This window comes from Aulonocara sp. 'chitande type north' Nkhata Bay, linkage group LG6 (genome assembly GCF_057382095.1).
Source record: "Aulonocara sp. 'chitande type north' Nkhata Bay isolate Kocher_YH1m ecotype deep benthic linkage group LG6, A_spYH_male_GT1.1, whole genome shotgun sequence".
Taxonomy (NCBI): domain Eukaryota; kingdom Metazoa; phylum Chordata; class Actinopteri; order Cichliformes; family Cichlidae; genus Aulonocara; species Aulonocara sp. 'chitande type north' Nkhata Bay.
Window position 1 is genome coordinate 44,301,731 of NC_141349.1, and position 10,154 is coordinate 44,311,884.

The following is a 10,154-nucleotide window of genomic DNA, read 5'->3' on the forward strand; positions in this document are numbered from 1 at the left end:
GAGCGTCGATTCGAATGGAGTGACTTGAGCTGAGCGACACCCGCAAACAAGACACGAAGACTCGGAGCTTCACACTGTGACTGCAGCCAAGGAAAAGCTCCGCCTCCGGGACACCAACAGATCAACCCGAGCTCTGTGCACAGAAACCAAACAGCACAAACTTCACGTTTAATCGAGGTCAGAAGCAGTTCTACAAGGTCACAGAGGGGTGGAGCCTATCCCCATAGGGTGAAGGGCGGGGCTCACCGGCACAGCTAATCTTTCAAATATCAGGATGAGCTGTAAACACGATGAATTTTCATTTCTGGAGCCTTTTCACTTTAAAAAAAATCGAGATTAAAGAGAAACGTGGAGCCAAAACGACGCAGTAGAGCTGGGACACTGAACGCTGATCTGAGACCAGTTTAAAGACAGAAACCGTGTGATGCTCGCCCGAAACACAACTTAAAACATTATAGTGAATGAAACTTGAATGAAGTCATAAATCGGGCTGATTGGAGCTTGTTGTGGACGTCTCGCTGTGATGCATTCGGATCATTAATGAACGAGTTCAGCATTAAAAACCAAACAGGGCAGAGATGAAGAACAGCAGGAAGTCAGTCGGTTTTAAACCCGGAGCCTTTGTGTCACTAGTTCCTGTTAAAATATCAATAAAGACAAAAATATTTGAGTTTCTGGAGCCAATCCCAGTGAGTCTGTGTGATTCAGGCTAAGCGTGGAGCAGCTGATGTGTTTATGCTACGACATGAACAAACGTCACAAAAGCATAAATTTGAAATTCTATTTCTTTCCACTTAAATTTAGGAAAATTAAGAATTTTAACTTGTTCAATTTAAATTCATTTATTGTGAATAAGTGATGGGGATCACCTGCAGTACCATCACAGCCCACCAGGGGGTCGCAGAGCACACTGTGGGACTGTGTGTTATGGTAGGGGTGTGAAACATAAGGCTCACTGAGGCGTCGGAGGAAGGCAGAAATTTTGGACTTTAATCTGTTTTCCTGCCGATAAAAACTCCTCGCGACACCCGAGCGATTCAGTAACACAGGAATAAATGACAGCTCCTGTTTTTGACCATCAACTGTTGAAATGTACGTTCAATGTTGTTGTTGTTGTTGTTAACAGGCGGCCTTTTACACACTCACGTTTTGAAACAAGTCTCCTTCATCATGCAGACAAACAGCTGCATGATGAGGCTGCAGGAATCACATGATCATATTTCAGGATTACATGTGCAGTTAAACATCTTTGTTTACCTGATCCACGGGAGCTGAATGTCACCTGCAGTTCAAAATACGTTTTCATTCCACCTTAAAAGAAGTCTCATTCTCAATTTATTCATTTTTTTACTTCAGTTTTTTCCCAAAGTGAATATTTGTTATTTTTTCCTCTTGGATAAAAACGTGTCACAGCTGAGCTGGACAATAAACTGAAGCGCTGACGTTTTATTTCAGTGAGGCACCGAACGCAGCAGGAGTCAAAAATCAGACTCAGAAATCCACAGAATCAGTTTTATTTACGGAGAGGGAGGTCTCAGGGGGTCTATGGTCCAAAACTGTCTGTCTGCAGAGCAAACGGCTTCAGGAGTCCATCAGCGAGCGCAGAGAGGAAGCCGAGCTGCAGATCTGTCCGTTCTGGGAGATTACATCACAGGAAGTGATCAAATCCAGAAACGCGCGGTGGACAGTGTTCATCTTTGCCTTCACGATCACTGTCTTACCTCACGTTTCTCTTTTTAGTCCGTGGAGCACTCTGAGAAGGCCCGCCGAGAACAGAGGCAAGCTCAGGTGTTTCCTCATCAGGCCACGCCCACAGGGCGGAGAGCTGATGGGCAGGAGGTGAAGAGGCGTGGGGTCCCGCTCCACGCTATGGGGTCTGCAGACCTGATCAGAGTCCTGCAGAGGAAACACAGAGGGTCAAGATCAGGAGGAAGGCCCGACGTAGCCTCAGGAACCAGTGTGTGTGTGTGTGTGTGTGTGTGTGTGTGTGTGTGTGTGTGTGTGTGTTTACTATACTTGTGGGGAAAAACAGCTTTGCGGTCCCCACGAGTTTGAAGGCCACTCAAAATGTGGTTTTAGTTACAGTTGGGTCATGTTTAGGGTCAGGCATTCACTTGTGATGGTGAGGGGCCAGGAAAAGCATGTCAGTGAGATGTCCCCACAAGGATATAAATACACACGTGTGTGTGTGTGTGTCTCACTGACAGCTGCATCGTCAGTAAAAGCTGAGAGAAGAAAATCTCGTTGACTTCCCCCTCCCTCCCTCCTGCTTAATAATAAAAACTGCTTACAGAGTAATTGGACTCTGTGTAATCAAATAAAGAGATGAGCGCGCCTCTCGCTAACGATCAGTTCATTAGACTGAACGTGGAGCGGCTCTCAGAGGATTCATTGACCTTTAATCAGAGGGAACTGGCTTTAATTAGTGAGGAGGTGCTGAGAGGAGATGAAGCTCAGGCTGTTGGAGCCGTTCAGGATCAATCCAAAGCGAGCGACATACTGACATCGGCTGAGTGCCGCCAGCGCCGAGGCTGTGGGTGTTTCTGTCACATCTTTATAGCAGCAGATTCACTTCAAACATCCAGATTACAAGAAAGTCTAAAGATCTCTTTCAAATTAAAAGCCCTTTTAAGCAGCAAAGGGTCCACTGAAAACACTAGAACGCCTTTAATTTGAAGAGAATGCAGGAAGTGCTGGCTCTGTGTGGCGTCACTCACGGTGGTTTCCTGCGACGCCGGGCGCCTCCTCAGGCTGCAGGGTGCAGGCGGTGGTGCTACATGTAGTGCCACTGTCCCTCCACGCCCATCCCCATCCCTACACCACCCATCGGACCTGTCACACACACACACACACACACACACACACACACACACACACACATGAAAGCACTGCCCCCTTCCTTCAGCTCCTCTGTAAATAAAAGCTTTTGAAACTATGAAATCAGCCACGACTGATCTCTGCAGCGTGACTGTAGCTTTGCATGAAGCTCAGTTCACAATAAGCCGTCCTCTCTGTGTTAAATCTAAACTTTGATTTCAATGTGCAGATTCTGCAATAATGTAACACAATCAAACCCACAGCAGCATAAGCTGTGTGTGTTTACCAGGCGGTCTGATTCCCACGGGCGTCTGACCGTCCACCATGAAGCTTCCCATTGGCTGGCCATCTGGGCCGTACGGCGGCGCTTGGCTCACTGCGGACAGAGACGACAGCTCGTTTTAATGGCGGAGGGCGCCGAGGCCGTCGGCCGGCCTGCACTGACACCGCCACAGCCTCCACTTTACACCCACACACAAAGGCGTGTTCAGGTCCACACGCAAACACCAGGAAAAATCAAGCCGATTACAGTTGTCGACATGAGAACCTGAGCGCCAATCAGGTCCATCCGTGATCTTTTTCCCGCCCATCTTCTTTAGTCTCAAAATGTTCACTTTTTTTTTTTTACACCTACAGTCTGTGCAGAGTAACTCTGCATGATCCACAGTCCAAAATAATCCTCCTTTATGTGATTGACTGCCTCCCCTCAGTTCATCCATCTGAGGCCAGCTGCGTTAGCGCCTCCCCCTTTACGAGTGGCGCCCCTGGTTACAGGAAGCGTCGGGTTTGCGTCAGCGGGTCACGCTGTATCTCCTAACAGAGCAAAATAGAAGCAGATCCTGCAGCGATCCTGTGCGCAGCTAAGCGCGCTCCAATTACAGCGAGGACACGTGGAATCGGAGGTTAGCGCCTGCTTCTAATAAAAGCTGGCTTCACATGAAAGCCTCCTTCACTCTGCTGTGGGGTAAAAACACGAATCGATAGAAAACCACTGCTTCCAAATATCATACGACTGTTTTCACTCGTGCTGTATTAGGAAAAGAGGCGAAACGTAAAGGAAATGTAACATCACATCACTGCATTACGTGTTCGAATAACGTCACATCTGTTAAAGCAGCTGTGACGTTCTCGCGGTGGGGGGGGCCATCGGTCCGACACAAACGGAGAGGTTTTGGTCCTCGTGGTGGAATCGGCCTCGGTCGCTGAAGCTGTTTCTCACCGCCGTCTTTCAGCAGCGTCTCCAAACCTTTGTGAGGAAGTCAGCCGCGGGGTTAATGCTAAGAAAGCTCAAGGGCCAAAAGGCTAACAGGACTTTAGCTCCACTGTAGCCGGGGCTCCTATTTGTTTTAATCCCGGCTTCAAACGTTGAATGGAGTGGTCGGTCAAAGCGATTAGTGTCTTTGTCTGGAGCTAACCCCGCCGGGGTTTAGAAGCCATTCAGAGTTTAAGCCTCTCTGCTTGCTCCAACGCTCCGAGGAACCAAGCGAGACGCCGCTTTTTCAGCTCGCCTTACACGCGGAGCGAGTTCCACTGGCGTTCCAGTCCCAGTCGGGTGTTTGGAAAGCTCACGCAGACACGGTGGAAGAGCACGGATACTGGAGGAGTTTCTGATTTAATGGAAACGAAACAGCCGCTAATACACCTGTGAGACCTCACCTGCTCTGTTTGACTGATCGATCATGGGCTGAACGATCCGCCGCCTCGCGTTGATGAACCTGAAAGTCAAAGAAAAGAAGTCAGAGTTTGTTTTTAACGACAACAATAAACTCGTTACTGATAAATCGCTTCAGGTCAAGTTTAAACACCCAGCAGCTCAAACTGGCTTCACTGGAAACTCGTCCACTGGTTTAAATTTTACCGTCATTTACGTGAACATCGAGGCCCCGATGCAGGCGTGTTACAGAAGTCGGGTCCATCTGACCTGTTACTGTGCAAATAAACGGTTTAACATGATCAGCACAAATCAATCAGATCACTTCCTGGAGATTAACCAATGGGAAGCCGTCGGCGAGCACTGGCAACGTCTCCTAAATACACTCTTAAAGCCATCATCCTGGTATGCGTGACCTCCGACCCGGCACCTCCTGTGACCTCCCCAGCTACTCCAATTAGTCATTCCCCCCCATTCTGGTCTTCCTCAACTTAAAGACCTATGTAGCCCCCCCCCCCCAAGTAAAAGCTCTGTGGTTTCCTGCTTGATTTATGTCCTCCTACACCCTGAGCCCCGGGTGGGGAGGGACCATTTCAACAGGAGGGTGTGGGGGGGGGGGGTTCTTTTCAGAAAAACAAAGGCCACAGCTGTCCTCTGGGGGACCGAAAAAGGTACGCGGTGGGGGGAGGGGGGGGGAGAATATTTCCAGGTCAGTCAGCCCGTTAGCACGAGGCTGCACGAGCTCATCAGGACACACGAAACAGGAAATAAACGTCGCTCGCACTGCACAGCGCAGCTCGGCCGACAGCCTCAGATCACTCCGACGTCACGGTTTCATTTGGACGTTTTGGTAAATCTGGTTTTGGTCAACATCCAAAGAAAAAACGAATGATCTCCTCTCAGAAATGTTGAAACATGCTGGAAATGCAGGTATCCAGGTATCTTCTGCAGCAGGTAACACTGTGGGCGGGGCCAGTCCTCCACTTTTCATCGAGTCAGCACATGAAATAATAATCGCAGCATCAATGTAACTGTTAAAAGCACAAATTTAAAACCCTTTTCACCTTCAGTAGCAAACATCACATCCTTTCGACCTGTTGGACACGCCCGGGACTACATAACTCCGCCCTCTTCCCCACCTTCCTGCCAGGCTGAGAACAAAGAACGTGTAGGTGAGGAGGAGTATGCTTAACCTTCTCGTGAACTGATTATATAATGGATCGTCATCCAGTGTCAGTGAACATTCAGGTCTGCGTGTCTTTGAGAAAAGGATCAGTGATGAAAGCTGATCTTACGGAGTCCTGCAGGGAAAAATCCTCCATCAGGAGCGAGACGGGAGAGACAGGAGGGACAAAGACGTGCTGAAAACCCGCCCCCAGCACAGAGTGAGGACCCAGGAGTTTAATGGTCCAACGGTGTGGTAGGCCTCTTACAGAGGTCACATGGTCACTCTGCATAGGTCAACTGCAGAGAAGACGTACGCTCCCACAGGAACCGCGAGCCCCATCACCACAAAGATGTCGCCGCTGGAACCGGCGCACTCAAAAACCTGCTAGGAGCCGTTTCCAAGTCTCAGACAGGAAACACCATCCACCTTCCTGCTCCTCAGACCTCCAGAACCGACCTGCCGGGGCGACTGAAAGTCTTACATCTGGGACCGCGTGCGAGGCCGTGGTCACAATCCTTCTGCAGCACTAGGCCGCCATTTTGTTTCTTGCCTCCAACACATTTAAAGCCAGAGGAAAACAACGAGACCAGAACCGGATTTCTCTGAAATAATGAAAACTTCGGGCGTAGCCTCGAAGGACGATCGGCCTCCTGACCCCCACCGCCCGGCGAGGAGGGGCAGGGAGGGGCGGGGCTCGGGCCGCTCTGTACAGTCAGTGTTTAAACAAAGCAGATCTATTAATCACCACACACACACACACACACACACACTCCCCAACCGCCTGCTTGTAAAACATGTAGAAGCTCCGCCCACTGAGGGAGTCATTTTGAGGTCAGCCCCCCCCCCCCCCCCACCACCAAGGGCGTATTTAAATAAACCAGTCCAGCTGTTTGCCATGAAAATGCCATTTACACCAACTGCACACCACACACCCCTCACACACACACACACACACCCACACACACCCCTCACACACACACACACACACAAATCAGAGAGAAGACCCTGTTTCTATCTTTTGTTTCATAAAACACGAATACACACGCCAACCCGACGGGCTGAAACATGAAGGCCTGCAGTTCCTCTGACGACCAGCAGAGGCAGCAGTGAGCCAGCCCCACAGACTCACACCCTGTGCGGGGTGTGTACATAACTCGCCTGTGTGAGGCGTGGCCTCTCTGACTGGAGGGATGGCGACACAGGCGGAGGTGGTGGGGGCTGGTTTTGTTTTTCTACAGTAATCGGATATTTTTGACTTCCTGTTTTTGACGTGAGGATCACTGGAGCCTGGCGAGAAGACGCCCTTTTATTAAACTTAAGCTTTCACGCTCGCTGTGTCAGATTTACAGTTTTTTACAGACGCTAGGACACATGTCTCAATACTTAGGTCACTTTTGCAAAACTCTTCACACAATCCTCCTAACTGACCGTCAGCTTGGCAAAGCAGTTCATTTCACATTCAAAATGCACTACAACTACCAAAACACTTCATTCAGGTCTCAAATAAACTCGTTCTTCCAGAACACTAGCAAAGGTTGACAGCCGACAAACACACTTTGTCACCCACAAAACAATGACATAAAAAATACTAACAACATGTTACACAGTGTTTCCTGTGTAAAACAAGGACACATCTCTGTTTATAATTTCAATATATGTTACTGGAATGAATCAGACATCATGCAGAATTCGTTAATATTTGTTTATGTATTTTTATTTTTTTGCACTAAGTAATCCCAAAATACAAGTATTTATATACACACCATCCACTGATACACATACAATAGTAATGCTAATCTACTCGGTCTTCTCCATTTGGCCACAGGTTCTCATCCACATCACATCTTATGTCATCTATGGGCAACACACCTAGGAAAGAATCTTCTGGCTGCCAGAATTGAAGGAGTTGAAAAATTGAAGGAGTAACACCTGTGCAGATGTTCATCTACAATGAGGATCAGCTGTGGCTGGTTAAACTGCATTTTTAGATTTAAAATATGTTTCAATAAAATATTGCTGTTGCATTTTGCTGTCTTATTCAGTTTTGCATTGTGTTATTGTTTTGGCCATAAGTTTAACAGTTTTGAAAACAGTATGTAAGCACATGCAAAATGTCCTGTACAAAGGTTTTTGGCAGTTGTTGTGTCTGAGTGAGAAGATAATTCATGAAATTTGAGAGATGTAGTCATTGAATGCATTTTGTGCCAAAACAATGATAACTGGTCCTCAGTTTAGCCCACATAGACTTCTGTTGTGCTCACTGTGTGAGGAGTTTTGCAAACGTGACCTAAGTATTGAGAAATGTGTCCTAGCGTCTGTAAAAAACTGTAACTGTTGCCAAGGTAACGGGACCGGAGGCAGTGTGACCTCACGGCCGTGCATTTCACTCGGGACCAGCTTCCAGTCTGGATTCAGGAGACACTATCTCTACTTTTAAGATTCAAACTTTCCTTTTTGCTAAAGCATATAGTTAGGGCTGGACCAGGTGACCCTGAATCCTCCCTTAGTGATGCTGCAATAGACGTAGGCTGCCGGGGATTCCCATGATGCACTGGGTGTTTCCTTTCTCACTCACTATGTGTTAACAGACCTCTCTGCATTGAATCATATCTATTATTAACCTCTGTCTCTCTTCCACAGCATGTCTTTATCCTGTCTTCCTTCTCTCACCCCAACCAATCACAGCAGATGGCCCCGCCCCTTCCTGAGCCTGGTTCTGCTGGAGGTTTCTTCCTGTTAAAAGGGAGTTTTTCCTTCCCACTGTCGCCAAAGTGCTGCTCACAGGGGGTCATATGATTGTTGGGTTTTTCTCTGTATGTGTTATTGTAGGGTCGACCTTACAGTATAAAGCTCCTTGAGGCGACGGTTGTTGTGATTCGGTGCTGTGTAAATAAAACTGAAGTGAATTCACTTCCTTCTTCTCTCCTTGCATCCTTCTCCTAGCTTCCTGCGTTTGCCTTCTCTCCTCGACACCCAGACTTTTACTGTTAGTGACGAGTTTATTTGGGCACAGAGCAGCTGTGCTGGAGAAACAGACGTGGATGCGGACATTTATTCACTCTACTGGCAACATTAGCACAGGTGAGGTGCAGGTGACGCATACTCCCAGCAGAGCATCCCTCGGGTCTCCACCTCAGAGCTCCAATTAGCTCTCAAACTAAGCACCTCCATCCTCCTGAGAGTGGAGACGAGGAAACTCAGCAGGAATTCACCCCCACCCACCTCATTAGGCTCAGGGTGGGGCCAAAGGTCAGCCTTCCCATAAATACCTGCGACTGCTTGGTGACTCACCAGTTGTTGACCTGCAGGATGGTGAGGCCGGTGTCCTGAGCCAGCTGCTTCTTCTGCTCCTCCGATGGGTACGGGTGCTGCAGGGGGACAAAACACGCCAACATTAGTGCGCTGCAATTAACAAGGAAGCAGTGAGCCGATTAGAGAAGGAAGCATCCTGGGACTACTGTTAATCAGACTGTGTGTGTGTGTGTGTGTGTGTGTGTGTGTGTGTGTGTGTGTGTGTGTGTGTGTGTGTGTGAGAGATTTTTACTGAAACACGCTCTGATCACAGCTGATCAGCTGGATTTAAACACATGACGTCTGCAGATAAACGTATAAAAATGACAGAAAATAATCCCTCAGACGGCCGCCGGTGTTTGAGCTGCAGATCCTCTGAAGATTCAGTGACTGTTATGTAAAGTTTGAGTTTCTGTAACCTGCAGCTGCAGGTGTGGACGGTGTTTTTTCAGTTTTAATATTTCTTTTGTTTTCTATGCTGTGAGTGAAAAATGTGTCTCTGAGACGTTACGGCGTCCCGGCTGTCTGCAGCTCACCTTGTGCCAAATGTCTCAAAGCAACGTTTGTGGAAAACAGCACTTTAAATAAAGCGCCGGGGGCTCGGGTGGGGGTTCATGTAAAGTTCATGTTAACGAGGTTCAGCAGCGCCATGAACAGTAAATAATGTCTTCAGTTTGTTGGTGCGCTGACTGAAACCAGCTGCTGCCGCCCGGCCCCACAGAGCAGCACCTCCACTAACACCACCCTCGGTCCAGTCTGCAGACACCCAGATGTGCAGACCAGCAGGGACAGCACGCTCAGTTCCAGGTTAGACTCATAGTGATGGAGCCCCACACTGTCACTGACTTTCACCAGTCGACACTTCTGTAAAGCCGGACTTTCATCCAGAGAGGAGGCCGACTGAGTGACAGGCAGGTTTGTAGCAGAGTCAGAGCTTTGCAGGACTCTGTGGGACTCTGTGGGGCTCTGCGGGACTCTGCGGGACTCTGTGGGGCTCTGCGGGGCTCTGCGGGACTCTGTGGGACTCTGTGGGGCTCTGCGGGACTCTGCGGGACTCTGTGGGGCTCTGCGGGGCTCTGTGGGGCTCTGCGGGACTCTGTGGGACTCTGTGGGGCTCTGTGGGGCTCTGCGGGACTCTGTGGGACTCTGCGGGACTCTGTGGGGCTCTGCGGGGCTCTGCGGGACTCTGCGGGGCTCTGCGGGGCTCTGTGGGGCTCTGCGGGGCTC

The 10,154-nt window shown here is 49.0% G+C and overlaps 1 protein-coding gene across 4 annotated transcripts in view; it reads right to left on the reverse strand.

Moving 5' to 3' along the window:
- Positions 1 to 1,754: 1,754 nt before the first annotated feature.
- meis1a (Meis homeobox 1 a) overlaps positions 1,755 to 10,154 on the reverse strand; it is a 28,899-nt gene continuing 20,499 nt past the window's right edge. For all 4 annotated transcript variants that reach the window (XM_086297188.1, XM_086297190.1, XM_086297192.1 and 1 more), the window contains exons 9-13: positions 8,928 to 9,004; positions 4,474 to 4,532; positions 3,104 to 3,193; positions 2,718 to 2,832; positions 1,755 to 1,896 (exon numbers count right to left, since the gene is read on the reverse strand). In XM_086297188.1, the coding sequence (XP_086153314.1) occupies positions 2,774 to 2,832; positions 3,104 to 3,193; positions 4,474 to 4,532; positions 8,928 to 9,004 (285 nt within the window). In that variant the 3' untranslated portion in view covers positions 1,755 to 1,896; positions 2,718 to 2,773. The remainder of the gene's footprint in view (positions 1,897 to 2,717; positions 2,833 to 3,103; positions 3,194 to 4,473; positions 4,533 to 8,927; positions 9,005 to 10,154) is intronic.